The sequence below is a fragment of the Podarcis erhardii genome, assembly GCF_964252035.2.
Source record: "Podarcis erhardii genome assembly, chromosome: 10".
Lineage (NCBI taxonomy): Eukaryota > Metazoa > Chordata > Lepidosauria > Squamata > Lacertidae > Podarcis > Podarcis erhardii.
In genome coordinates this window covers 19,407,084-19,421,689 of record NC_138500.1, presented here as the reverse complement: position 1 = coordinate 19,421,689, position 14,606 = coordinate 19,407,084, and the positions used below count along the sequence as shown (strand labels likewise).

The following is a 14,606-nucleotide window of genomic DNA, read 5'->3' as shown; positions in this document are numbered from 1 at the left end:
TTCATGCCAGATGCCATGAGCATGGTTTTAACTATGGAAAGGCAGAATACAAATAAAATGATGATGGTGGTGGTGGTGATGAAGCAATGCCTGGGTCAAACTCTTCCAGCAAGATTCTTATCTAAGTGTCATTTAAACCACAGATGGAATAGCTATGCTTCCCTTCTCTGCTCTTCAGCCTGGTGCAATGTTAGGATGTTGCCTGCCACCTTGAGTTGAAAATTTACTTATAAAAAAATAATCTGTGACCTAATTTTGCCCATGAGTACAGCTTTTTAGTCCTTTTCATATTTCCGTGAGTTTTCTGCCTGATTGCTGTGGTTTAGAGAAAAGGGTGGCTAATGTCCTTTAATGGTCGGTGTCCAGCTGTGCCAGCCACATCTTTCATTTGGAAAAAGCATGTTAAAAGCAAAGAATGGCCTGGGAAATGCCTCTCAACAGAAGCCAATGGCTAGGGAAAAAACTGAAGATTTTTCTGGAAGATAAAGAGAGCTAAAACAATTTTCTCCCACCCTAGCTCCAAGTGGGAAGCTGTAGTTTGGGAAGGATGGCAAGAGACATGGAAGCAGAGAGCTAGCCAAATCTAAAAAGGCTTGGACAAGGAGCTTTTAAGCATGGCTCTATGCCTGGAAAGAGCAAGGCAAAGGGTAGGTATGGATAAGCCTTAAAATTGGCTACAACCCTCAGGTTTCCAGGGATCTCTCCCACAAAAAAGAAGCTAAATCCTGCCCTTCTTTCTTGATGCACAAGTATACACCTGAAAAGTCAAGCATGAGTGTGCCAAAAATGTTCTGGAAAGCATGTTTATTGTCCAGGTTACATTCTTCACAGAGTCAGGACTTGCTGCCAGCCTTGCTGAAACCTGTGCTCAGTGGCAAAAAGTGGTTTTCTTACAGCCTTCTTCAGCCTGGTGCCCACGCCCTGGTGTTTTGGGCTACATCTCCCATTAGTTCTAGTGAGCTCAGCTGTATGATGCTGGGGCGGCTAGGAATTGTAGTCCAAGCCATCTAGAGGGCACCAAATTGAGGAAAACCTGCTGTGGTCTATTGCTTTGTGCAATGCCTTAGATGCAACCACCTCTTTAGTGTGGGCTAACTCTAAAACCAAAGGCAACCATCCAAAATGGCGAGGACCATTTAAATTTTTTTTTTAATAAAGCAGACTACATCCAGCTTTGCGAATCTGGTGCCCTCCAGCAGTTCTGGACTATAACTCCCATCAGGCCTAGCCAAGCTGGCAAAAGCTGAAGCAGATGACTATGAGACACACACCAGATATTTCCATTTTTAGATGGCTTTGGTTCTCTAGGGCAAGCCAGAGGCTGGAGGCCAACAGCAGCTGCGGATGCTGAGGAATGTTTGCGGTCAGGCCCCATAACGAGAGAAGAGATTCCATTGATGCAGCATTAGCTGTAGCCCAAGTTCACGACCCCTGCCGTTCCTTTCAATGCCAAACTCACAAGCGGAGAAAGACAGGCCTGTGTTTATAATGTAAGTCTTATCATGTAAGGGGACAGTGGGGCTGACCCAGGGTCGGGCCAGACAGCTCTGAAGACTATAGCCTTCTGTATATTAACTGTAGGGGCAGCAATGGAATGCGGGGGAGAAGGGAGGTGAAAGGGAGGAAGGGATGGGGGTTATAGCTGCAAATGATGGGGTTTAGGCAGGCGGGGGTGGTAGAGGCTGTGCAGGGCAGCTTGGGTAGAGCAGCCTTGTTTCCTACTTCAAAAAGGTGGCCCTGTATTCGAAAGCATCCTCTGAAGGACTGTCCGGTTGAAAGATGCAGAAACCTAAGGGAGAGCAAGAGGGGCCTGGAAACTGTCCATTAACAGTGAGCACCCGGACAGCAAGCTGAGAAGGCACATAGGCCAGCAGGTCCCTATTGTTTCCCTATTTAAATTACAGTAATTATTTCTAAGTTTTCATCTATACATTTTATAATTTACTTTCATTGTAAATCAGTGCTCCTTTGCTGGTGACACATTTATTTCTCTTTTTGCCATCTTGTTAAGTCGTTGCCCGAATCTGGAACGTCTGTGTGTGTGCTCAAACACTAAATGAGCATCCAACGTATTTCTTCCTAAGACCTATTTTTAAGTCTTTTGATTAAGAGCAACACTGGGCATTATGGAAATGAGATTCCTAACTGAGGCCTGTCAAATGGAGCATCCCTCAACACAGCCTTGAGAAAACTACATGGGCTCCTGGCCCTTACTTTTAATTCTAACTTTAAAATTACTTGCAAGATTAGATTACACTTGCTATCTTGTGAGCATTTTTTCTGATTTATTTGTGGGGAAGTTAGATGACGGTGCATCAAAGTAAATGTTATCTTCACTTTCCAAGGCATTTCCCCACCACTCTCCTTACCGGGGGGGGGGGGGTGTCCATATTTTGGGAGAGCATGTTTGTTCAGCCAGGCAGATTCTCTACCACTGAGCAGTCCCACCCCAGCTTCCTAATCACATGGCAATGTTTGAAATTTGGTAAATGACTCAAAGTAACATCTGAACTGCTCTGTCAAAAGCACTGGAGCACTGTGCTGTGTATCACTCTTTCTTCATATGATGATCCCTGGAATGAACTTTTGAAAGAAGCAAAGAGGGCTGCAGAAAGAGACTTACCTATAATGATCAGGAGAATCCCAATGACAGTTTGGAAGAAGAGAGAAATGGTGATGAGAGCAGTCAGGACAGCATAATATTGGAAGGACGTCCCCTGCTCCAGCACTGCCTTCAGTTGCGCAGCGTTGGCCATGAAGAGCGCCACATCCAGCATGCTCTCAGCCACGCTTTTCTTGGTGGCGTAATGATTGATGTTGATGATGTTTTCCAACCTGGAGCCAGGAATGGATGGCTAGAGGAGGAGAAAGAAAAAGGGATTATCTTAAGAATGTAAAAAGAGCCCTACTGGATCGAGCCAAAGGCCCCTCTAGTCCAGCAGCCTGTTCTAAGTGCCACCAACCAGATACCCGTGGGAAACAAGGAAGCAGGATTCAAGTAGAAGAGCACCCGAAAGTCCACAAGCAGCACACACTCACACTCTCTCCCACTTGGGATCCCCAGCAGCTAGTGTTCAGAGGCATACTGCCTCCAACAGTGGAGGTACAGAATAGCCATCACATCCTGTAGACATTGCTAACCTTCTCCTCCATCCATTTGTCTAATCCTTTTAAAAAAGCAGCAAGTTGGTGCCCATCATTAAAGATTCAGATCTTCAAATTCTACCATCTATTTTTAATAGTTATTACCTCCTGTTCTCATGGTGGCCATAGGGGGGAGCTCTGAGTAACCTCTAGTCTAGCAGCATTTGCCAGGAATGAATGGGCCAACTGCCCAACAGGATAGTAAATGTTGTTGAAAGGGAGCCAGAGCAAAATCATACTACTACTAAAGATAAATAAATATTTTGGGTACAACCCAGAGAACCTCACTGGGTTTACTGCAACCACATTCAAATAGTCACTGCTGGTTAATTATTACCTAGCTGGAAAAGAGGTCACCCGCATGACGGCTAATTGCCTTTGCAGCTTCTTACTATCTTATGGACTGTTTTGGTGCTCAGAGCAAATACAATAAACAGCAAACTGCCATGCCGGATATTTGTTAAAGGATGGCTTGCGCCAGAAACTAGGTGCAAAATGCAAGACCTGTGCTCCTTCACCTTCCCTCCCTTATAGTTGCTTTTAACCATTTGTCCTTGTTTCTATCTTTTTAAGTATATATAATCCCCTTTTAATTACTAGCTTTATCCCTTACCTGCTTTAAGTCTTATGTGTTCAGTTTATCTGTACGTTTTATCTTATGCTGGTCTGTGACCGAAATAAAGTTTGATACCGATTGAATAAACAGCAAACAACCCTGCTTCCTTACATCCCTACAGCAGGTCTCCTTATTAGTTGTTGTTGTTGCTGCTGCTCCATCGTTTCTCTCTCCAACAGCGATTTTATCCCCAACACAAACGTCTTGAAAACCAAAGGCAGTACAGTAAAGGGTCAGGGATGATGGGAGTTGCAGTCCAAAACATCTGGAGGGCACCAGATTGGAAAACACTGTGCTAAAAGGCAAGACTGAAATTTGTTCAGACATACCAGCTCAGCTTGCAAGGAATGTGAAGCCAAACCAAGGAAAGCACAGCTGCTTTACTCCCTGGACCCCAAAACCTGTTGCTGTAGCTAAGAAGCAGATCCTTCAAGTGTCCCTATTTTCTTTTTTTTTATATGAATATTTATTAAAGTTTTTAAATATAAATGCACAAATAATAAACACTCTTACTTCTGTCACAAACATAGTTTCATCACTTCTTTGGACTCCCTCACGTCTCCCGCTCCCATTTACATCATTAAAAGTTTTTTTTCCAAACAAATTATCAACTTGTTTACAATCTCATATCCACTCATTCAAATATAATCTAGTAATTCTTCCAAAAAAAATTATATTTTCTTTAGTCTCACTTATCATCAAATTTAAATCTAATTTAGTGGTGGCCAATTTTTTATAATCTAGCATCCTTCTTAACATTCAACCAAATTACAATGTTTTTGTAGATACATCTTAAATTTCTTCCAGTCTTCCTCTATTTTCTCTTCTCCCAGGTCTCGGATTCTGCCAGTCATCTCGGCCAGTTGCATATAGTCCATCAGCTGCATCTGCCACTCTTCCAGTGTGGGTAGATCTTGAGTTTTCCATTTTTTTGCGATGAGTATCCTTGCTGCCGTTGTTGCATACATAAAGAATGTTCGGTCCTTCTTTAATACCTTCTGGCCGACAATACCCAGAAGGAAGGCCTCTGGTTTCTTAGTGAAGGTATACTTAAATACCTTTTTCAACTCATTATATATCATTTCCCAGAAGGCCTTCACCCTAGGGCATGTCCACCAGAGGTGAAAGAATGTTCCTTCATTTTCTTTACATTTCCAACATTTATTATCAGACGAATGGTATATTTTGGCAAGTTTAACTGGGGTCATGTACCATCTATATATCATTTTCATTACATTTTCCTTCAGAGCATTACATGCGGTGAAGTTCAACCCAGTGGTCCACAACCTTTCCCAATCCTCAAACATAATGTTATGCCCAATGTCCTGCGCCCACTTTATCATAGCCGATTTAACCATTTCGTCTTGTGTATTCCATTTTAACAGCAAGTTATACATTCTAGATAGTACCTTAGTCTTTGGTTCTAACAATTCTGTTTCTAACTTCGATTTCTCCACCTGGAACCCTAACTTTTTGTCATTTTTAAAAACTTCTTTAATCTGAGCATAATGTAACCAGTCTCACACCTTATCCTTCATTTTCTCCAAACTCTCAAGTGTCCCTATTTTCTAGGGACAATCCTGGATTTACAGAAGCTGCCCTGGTTTCAAGGGTTTCAGAAGCTGCCCTGGTTTCAAGGATTTGATCCTGGAATATCCTGCTTTTCCTTAGGACATCCCTATTTTCATCAGAGAAATTTTGAAGGGTATAGAATCATGTGGCCCCCGAGCCAAGAAGATAAGAACATGACAACCTTTACATGTCACGGAAATAAACAACTATCTGACTTTTAGAAGACATCTGAAGGCAGCCCTGTATAGGGAAGTTTTAAAATGTTTTATGTTTTATTATGTTTTTATATATGTTGGAAGCCACCAAGACTGGCTGGTACAACCCTTTCAGATGGGCAGGGTATAAAGAAGAAAAGTATTATTAATTAAATAGGACATCCCTATTTTCATTCGAGAAATAGGGTATGGAATGGGGTGCAGGTCAAGGAGCACCTCAAAAGAACAGAACAAAAAAAGAGGGAGGGAACTCAGGGGCTCAATAAAGAAAAAAAAATATTTGTGAAGATTTTAAAAAATAAAATAGTGAAAACGTTGGGTTGCATCCATTGTGGGTTTTCGAAGGAATATTTGCAGAGACCTTTCATGGGCAGCAAAGGCCCTATGGCACAGGAGATACTGGTGGGCACCCATGGACATTGTGTGTGGGGTTACTGGTTTCGTTTGACCCTCTGTCTATTATCCTTTAAGCCCCACAAGACTGCTGCTTTTGCAGCAACTGACTAACATGACTACCCTTCTGGAAGCAGCTATCATAAACAAATATCTATCATAGGTTGCTCATATCCCCTAGGTTACTGGGAGTGGAAACTGCTGATGCTCACTTGCTCATCCCATGTTCAGAACAGAAATAAATCCAGTTAATACATCACTGCTGTTGTTTACAATCTGCAGATGATACGTGACAATACGTAATTGATTACTCACCTCCCCATCCCATTTGTATTGTGTTTCCTTTGCAATGAAACCAATGATGTGGAACAATGTAATGATAACATAATTAATTGCGCAAAATTTCACCACAGCAAACAGTGAGACGAATAAAGGGGTTTTTTTGTCGGAAGCCAAACTGCAGAGGAACAGAAACAGGGCAGCATATGACAAATATGGGGCAGGAAGGGAATCAATGCCTTCTTACCTCCCTAGTTACCAGTGTCATTGCCCACTTTGAGGTCTTTAAGCAGCGAGGGAAGAAACAAAAGGGCAACAGGAGAGCACGAGACAGAAAGACAGGGATCATGTGAATGATAAATAACCCTCTTTGAGTGTGTTTGCTGGCAGAGACTAGGTGTGGAGACACTTTATTAAAAGGCCATTAATTCCAAGCAAGTTGCTGTGGGATTCCAAATAAAACGCAGAAAGACACCCAGGCAATTCACACACAGGGAACAAAAAAGGCATCCCATCCACTGGGTGCAGGAGTCCAGGCATTTTATGATTGTACAATTACACTGTTTTCTGAAGGCTAGAGATACAGAATTTGTTCAGCACTCACTGAGGTCACCACTAGAACTTGAGCCAAAAGGCAAGAGGAGAAGAAAGAAGGCAAAACAGGCCCCTTTTTGCAAAAGCTTGTTCCTATTTCTTAGCTTAACAGAAAAATGGGGAATCCATATTTCTAAAACACATCTGCCACTGAATGTCACCAAATCTTGATTTCCCCCCACAGCTTTATCTGCCACTAACCTGTATTTAAAATATACGAACACACACATATTTCAGAAATCTGACATGTTTTAGGATTTGCAACAAGAATTGATGTAAACCACATTAAGCATATTACGGAAAGCATATAAATACATATAAATTGATATACTCATTGGCATTAAGAAGGCCATTTACATCAACAAGGTATTCACAACTGAGCTGTTCAAAAGCTCTGGGTTTGCCAATCTCAATGTTCAAAAGCCTCAAAGCCAAAATACTGTACTGTATTAACAGTCATGACATTTTAAAACATAATACATCTTCTGATATTCTCTTGCAATGCTTTCCATTTTCTGATACTTGGTTCTTTAACTGAAAGGTAAGATTTTTTAAAAATACGGTAGTTTAATCAGAATTTTACACTCCAATGAAAGTGCACTGCTAGTAAGCTAGTGTTAAATTCTAACTTTCAATCTTTCATCCTGTAAATGGCCCTGTATCAAGAAGTAATTCTTGACACATTTTTCATTCCCATGGCAACATATCACCTGTTGTTTACATAGCAGAAGGATGTGTCTAGCCACACCTGACCAGCAAGTCTAACACATAAACCCTCTCTTATTTAACCTCCAGTCTCATAACAGATGCACACAGGGATCAGTTGTGCCCCAGACTGCTTAAATAAGGGCTGAGTCTGCGAAGTGGAGCAAATTTGAAGCTCTGCACCAAGAACAGGTGGTACAATCCAACTGCATTGACTGCATTCTGTTAACATTTCCACCCATACCCGTTTCCTGAAATATGTGTGCCAGTAACCTCCCACTAAGAGTTATTGAAAGTTAGGAAAATACCACACTTTTTCTTTATTTAACTGTTTATTAAATTTGTAGATCACTTCCCAGATGAAGTCCTCAGAGTGGTTCATAATAAAATAAATGTCTCAAATGATTTGAAACATTTATCATATAAACTAGTTTAAAACAACAATAAAATCCAAGGCAAAAATCAGTAACACCTCTCTAATTTGAAACATACCAACTAATACTTGCTCAGGGTAGATCCTGACTATGCAAAAAAACCTCCCTAAAATGGCAATATTATTCACCAAGCGGTTTTCCTTCCCATGTTCTAAATGTGCAAAACTGAAGCTCAAATGTTCAAACTTCTCATTTTACTTGGGAGTCTTTTGTTTGAGATTTCACAAAGCTACACACTTCCCAGATGTGCTTTTTCAATGTTGTCCCCAGGAAACTGGGCAGGGAGGCAACGGGACAGAAGAGGCTGCTGATAGTGATCAAACGGGAGTCAAAGATTTGTTTCCAAATCTGAGCTTAACAGACAACATTCAAACTGTTAATAGATGCCCCTGCTGACACATTCCCTTCCCAAGTAACAACATGGAATAAAGGACAAGAATGAGATCTTGGCTTTGGCCCTGCAGCGTACAACGTTTAAAGTGCAGGTAAATCACGGCAAAAGGATGCCAGTGGACAGCTTTATGGCTTCCTTGGAACACTTCAAAAGGCACACAGTCATTCCATCAGAATCAAATGCCAATTAATTGTTTCTCATCCTTCCATCACACTCCCCTGATATTGTAATTGGGATTGCAGACAAATGTAAAAACAGCAAGTCTAATTTTTTTTAGCCTTCTAGGGAGTATTGCGGGTGTACCATATCAAGGCCCCAACTTTAAGGAAGTCCCAAAGATGTCTTTCCCCTACCAAGGAACCTGCGTTTCACCAAAGGATGGAGACAGAACTGGGTAACAGCTGGGTTTTATAATTTATGATATGGAGGAGGAGGAGGAGGAGGAGGGGGAGGAGGAGGGGGAGGAGGAGGAGGAGGAGGAGGAATTTGGATTTGATATCCCGCTTTATCACTACCCTAGGGAGTCTCAAAGCGGCTAACATTCTCCTTTCCCTTCCTCCCCCACAACAAACACTCTGTGAGGTGAGTGGGGCTGAGAGACTTCAAAGAAGTGTGACTGGCCCAAGGTCACCCAGCAGCTGCATGTGGAGGAGCGGAGACACAAACCCGGTTCCCCAGATTACGAGACTACCACTCTTAACCACTACACCACACTGGCATTGCATGCTCCTTCCCTGCAGTCCTGGGAGGGCAGCCTGAAATCTACACAGCACCCAGCAGAGCCTCGTTTCAGTGCCTTCAACCTCTTCCCCCTGTATTCTATCTTGCTTACCAGATGCAAACTCCATAGCTTCACCTTGGTCAATTTTTCTCCACTGACCCATCAGCTCTGTCTACCATCTAACCTGATGAGGAGTTCCTTGAACTCAGAGCTTGCGCACTATTTTGTGACACTTGGTTTGGTCTAATAAGAGGCTGCACCAGGTGACCACTCCAGGTGACTTCCTGATTTGCTGCACAAAGCTTACATGGTGGTTAGCCATTACTGATCAACCATTCTGATGTTACTGGGGTAGTTTAACAACAATGAGCATCCACCCTGCATTCATCCTGACTTGCTTGTGGGGTGTTTACACGTCTTCCTGCTAGTCATTTGTTCATCCCACATTTTCCCTGTCACTTGCCAAACTACAACAAAATCGGCTGCATATCCGGCACAAAGGCTTCATCTGGCTTTCCTTAGAGCTACAGCAGCAGCAAGCAACTGGGAAAGCTCATCAAATCCCAGTATTGCCATCTGGTTTAAATGCCTCTGGGATCACATTGTAATGGAAAAGTTTGCTCAAGCAAATGAAGGAAGCAGAAGGGCAGAGTTTGCAAGAAATGTTCTATACCACCTGGTATCCTTTTCTCAATTATGCAGATCACTCATTGGGACAAATTTAAAACATGGCTGACTTGATGAAATGCCTTTAAAGCTACCTTAATCTTGCATTGGAAAGATATATATTTGGCCTACAAGTTTTTTTAAAAAAATATTTAAGGGTTTTCTAGAATGTAACATTTCCCCCTAGTTAATTTTATGCTCCTCTACCAGCTATATTTTAGGTTTGCATTATCATATACATTTTAGTATTTTCCTTACATTTTTATCCTTACTATAAAGTACTGTACCCTGGGAATTTATTTTTGATGAACAGCATATAAATACTCAAAATAAATAAAAACACAAAAATAGGTTATTTGTCTGTGGTACAGTGGTACCTTGGTTTAAGAAGAGCTTAGTTTATGAACAACTTGGATTAAGAACACTGCAAACCCGGAAGTAGGTGTTTTGGTTTGTGAACTTTGCCTTGGAATAAGAACATGTTTCGCTTCCTGTTGAGTGTGTTCCATTTGTAAATTGAGTCCCCCACTGCTATGGGAAAGCATGCCTTGGTTTAAGAATGGACTTCTGGAACGGATTAAGTTCGTAAACCAAGGTACCACTGTATCTTCATTAGGCAAGTCTGTAGTGTCAAGAGTAGGCAGTATCCAATGATGCCTCCCTACTTGTGAAATAAGACCAGGGTCTGCCCATTCCACCCCCCAAGTCTCTACCATGACCCCTAAATCTGATCAAAAGGGTTCTCCAACCTGCTGGATCAGTTATGAAGGGTGCAGTTATATGGCGCTGCAGGTGGACAAAAAGAAATGAGAAACATATGCCTGCTTGCGCAAAACTCTTAGGATAACTCTTGCTTTGATGCAACATCATCTTACCTCCACACATACAAATCAGAATAAATGCTCATTAAATAGCCAACAGCCACCTAATCTCCCTGCAAACAAATCAGGGTGGAAGATCAATAAACAGGTCATCTGGAAGCACCCAGAGTTCACTTCTTAAGTTCCCGGCTAAAAAGAACAGTAGATTGCCAAGATGCAAGCTCCAGGAGACTGCTGTGCATTGCCTCCTCCTGGCTGACCTAAACCTGACCTGGGTCAGTCACGACCATTAAAAACAGGACATTGACACTCTGTGCGAGCCCAGTATTCAGTGTGTTAGGTTTCAGCATGACCTGGGATGGGATGGGTGTGTGCAAAAGCACGCAAAGATTCATGTCCCAGATACTGTTGCAAATAACCTTGCTGGGTGGTGAGCAGGGGGAATCATCGGGGCGCTTCAGCGTTAATGCAGATTCAGATTCCTTTTTAATTTATATTTATACATTTCTGGATATACTATAGCCTGCGATAACCAAGTATGCTCTTACAAAGACAACAGGTGCAATTGAGCCAAAATTAAGCACTTCTACATTCAACTGAGCTCAGTCAGAGAGTTAAGCATGTGCTTAACCCCTCAGAGTGTCATCAATGAGAAGCTCAGCGGTAAAGCGAATGCTTTGCATGCAGGAGGTGCCAATCCTGGCATTTCTAGTTAAACTGATCTCAGGAAGCAAAGCTGGGAAGGATTTATGCCTGAGACCAGGGAGCCATGGCCAGCTGGAGTGGACAGTGCACTGCAAGGCTAGGTAGGTCAGTAGCCTGGCTCAGTATAAGGCGGTTCCTATGCTTAACTATGAGAACCAGTTTTGCGTGGTGGTTAGAGTGTCAGACTAGGACCTGAGAGACGGGCTCGTTGGGAGGCCTTGGGCCTCTCAGCCTAACTTACCTCACAGGGTTGTTGTGAGGATGGGAAGAACCGCGTATGCCCCCTTGAGCTTCTTGGGGGGAAAGGTGGGATGTAAACACAATAAGCAAGCAAGTAAAGTTGCCTGGAAAATTATGGGGTAGGACTGCAGCTTGGTGCCAGAGCATCTGCTTCACATGCAGAATGTCCCAGGTTCAATCGTTCACAAGTGGCAGGCTGGCATTGTTTTTAAAAGTGCTGGTACCCATAGACCATAGCCTTTTTCTGTGGTGATTACTTCACCCACCCTCTGTGTCAGACCTTTACCTTGGATATCTTTCATCATGGATTGTCAAGACCAGAACGGATTTTTATGTCCAGCTACAACTGGCTGGGAGTAAAATCAGGTTTCCTTTAGTAAATGGAAACATGTTATTGTGAGGGGTTACATTTCCTGTCACAACAGTGGTGGAAAACGCCTTTGGGCAGGATCATCGACTGAAGAAGTGCCATAACAACAGGCCACAGTCCTCACTTAAGGCAGCCCAGCCGAACGTCACTCAACTCAGGCTGCTAGCTGGTTCCCAAATGCTTGGTCTGCACCACAATGGGGGCTGCTATGTAGGCAACTCTCAAGGAGTGTGTCCGCCAGGAGAGCTGGTTGTGGTTTCGAACAGTGGGCAGGTTGCCATGCCAACCCCACACACTTGTCGCCAATAACGTTGTGGCCTACTTGAACCCATTCTACGGGCTGCTGTCTCATCTCGGGACATGCCCTTGCACATTTTGCACAAACAATGCTTCCAGTTTACTTTAAAGGTACTCTTAAAAAGCTGCTTTTATTATTATTTTACTTTAAGTGCATAGGCTATATATCTTCAAAATCCCACATGCTTCACTGGTTTGGATGTGTGGGCGCTTTTCTAGTAGCACTTACAGTCCTTTAGGGTAAAGCCATTTCCCCTGTGATGCGTCTACAGAGATGGTGTTTTAGTAACTAAGTCTCACCTGCCCAAAATATGAATTAATCTCCTCAGCTGGTGTAAGTGGGGGTTCACCTCCAGGAGTGGCTAGGACAGGTTGCACACACTGGATAGCTCGCACTGTGAATAAAGGCAGATTAAGCGGAAACCTCAGCATGAGCAAAGAATGAGGACGACACATGCCTTTCGCGGCACAGTTATTTGAGACCAACCTGTCTCCCTGCTGCGGCCCACAAGAGACAACGCCAACTGTTCTTGAACGAGAGGAGCAGGCCTGCAAAAGTCTCAGAGGGGGGAGATTTCTTGTGAATGTGCACACACTCTCTGTCCCCCTTGTCCTTTGGCTGACATTGAAACACAATTCTGCTTCTCAGCTGTCTGGTTGCTTGGAACCTTCAGAAACTTTGCCTGTCAGATCAAGTGCACACTCCGCAAAGCCTCCTCAAACTCTGCTACCCCCATATTTTTTTTAAAAAAACCTACCATGTAGCACCTAGGAAAGCCTACGCTATTAAGGATGCTCCTCTTAATGCAGATCAAAGCAGACGTTGTGGTTTTAACACCAAGCTGCCCAACACCCACATACACACCTTTGCTTAACTTCCAGCCTGATAAAGAGCTCTGGATATCTTGAAAAGCTTGCTCACTATTTTGAGGTATTGGGGTCATAGCCACACCGTAAGTTGAAATCACTCCTATACAACTTCTTAATAGTCATGGCCTCTCCAAAGAGTCCTGGGAACTGCTGTTTGTTAAGGAAACAGGACAGTTAACCAAGCCCTTGTGTGGAGGAACATCAGACATAGCTGTCAATGGGCAGTTGATTGGTTTGGTAGACACACAATGTACCGTATTGGCCTGAATATAAGCTGCACTTTCCCCCCAAATTCCGACTGTGAAAAGTTAAAGTGCGGCTTAAATTAGGGACCTTACAAAAACTGGCTTTTACAATATCACTGCTGAAACAGACATACGGTAAAATGGAATGGGTGTCAGTGCCTGTGGAATTTTAAGGGAGCAGCTTATATTTGGGTATTGTCTTTTTTTCTTTTTCCCCTTGAATTTTAAAAATGTGGCTTATATTTGGGTGAGGCTTATATTCGGGCCAATACGGCACACAATGGTCAGATGAATCATTATCACCCCCATATAGTTGATTGGGGATAACAAGTAGAAATGGGTATGTGGTGATGATGATGATTTGGGGACAAGCCCCAAATGATGTCATTGCCAGTGGGGCTGCTTGAGGATTTCATTCAGATTTCACTTTTAAGTGAAGCAGCCTGATTTGCAGTTCCTGGACTAATGTGTGGATTGGAGCACCATTGCCTTTTGGTTTTCATCCATCTATGAATTTTGCAATTCAATTCCCAGCTCAAAAAAACAAAAAACCCCAAAATGCATATAAAATGTGCATTTTTGTTTTAGGATGGTATAAAAGTACATAATTTAGGCTAAAATGCATATCAAGTGTATTTTATAGTAAAATGAGTAAAATAAGTGCACATTTTGTGGGAAAACACAGTAAAAATAAGAATTTTAATGTGAATGATTTTACAAATATTCTCAGATTGATACAGAAATAGGATGAAATGAATGAAAATGTGTGAAACTGGCATTCACTTATCATTGAAAATGAGTGAATCTGATATCAGCTTGAACACTGATTGATATTGATTGAGCTTAGCAATGCTGAGAGGTGGTATTAAGAAATATTTTTTCTCTTTGCTTGATGAAGCCCCATTTTCTTAATGTTAAAGTAACTTCAAATGAACATGACCCTAAAAACTGCTTTGCAGAAGCTCTTGCGACTTGCTAATGCAGTTTCATATACAGTAGCTCCCAGGGGAAACCCTTTCCAAGATGAGAAGTGTCATGTGTACAAGGAGGATTACTTAGAATAATTATTTTAAAAACCAGGACACAGAAGCTCTATATATTTGACTCACTCCTATTTAGCAACCACAGCGGATTCCTCGCCAACAGTGCTTAAGGTAGGAAAAGACATCAAATTAGAAAGACCCTGAAATTAAAAGTAGGTTAGCAGGAAGCGGAGGGGGAGGCATATATTAAAAATTGAAGAGAAGTAGGGAAGTACAGGAATAAGTGCATAATTATTCTTACAAATATAAAAGTGTAAAGGTACGGTAACTAGTTTCCCAGGA

At 42.3% G+C, this 14,606-nt stretch overlaps 1 protein-coding gene across 2 annotated transcripts in view; it reads right to left on the bottom strand.

Moving 5' to 3' along the window:
* Nucleotides 1–14,606, bottom strand: part of NINJ2 (ninjurin 2) — a 52,513-nt gene that overhangs the window by 1,593 nt on the left and 36,314 nt on the right. For both annotated transcript variants that reach the window (XM_081879018.1, XM_081879017.1), the window contains exon 2: nucleotides 2,624–2,855. In XM_081879018.1, coding sequence (XP_081735144.1) covers nucleotides 2,624–2,855 — 232 coding nt within the window. The remainder of the gene's footprint in view (nucleotides 1–2,623; nucleotides 2,856–14,606) is intronic.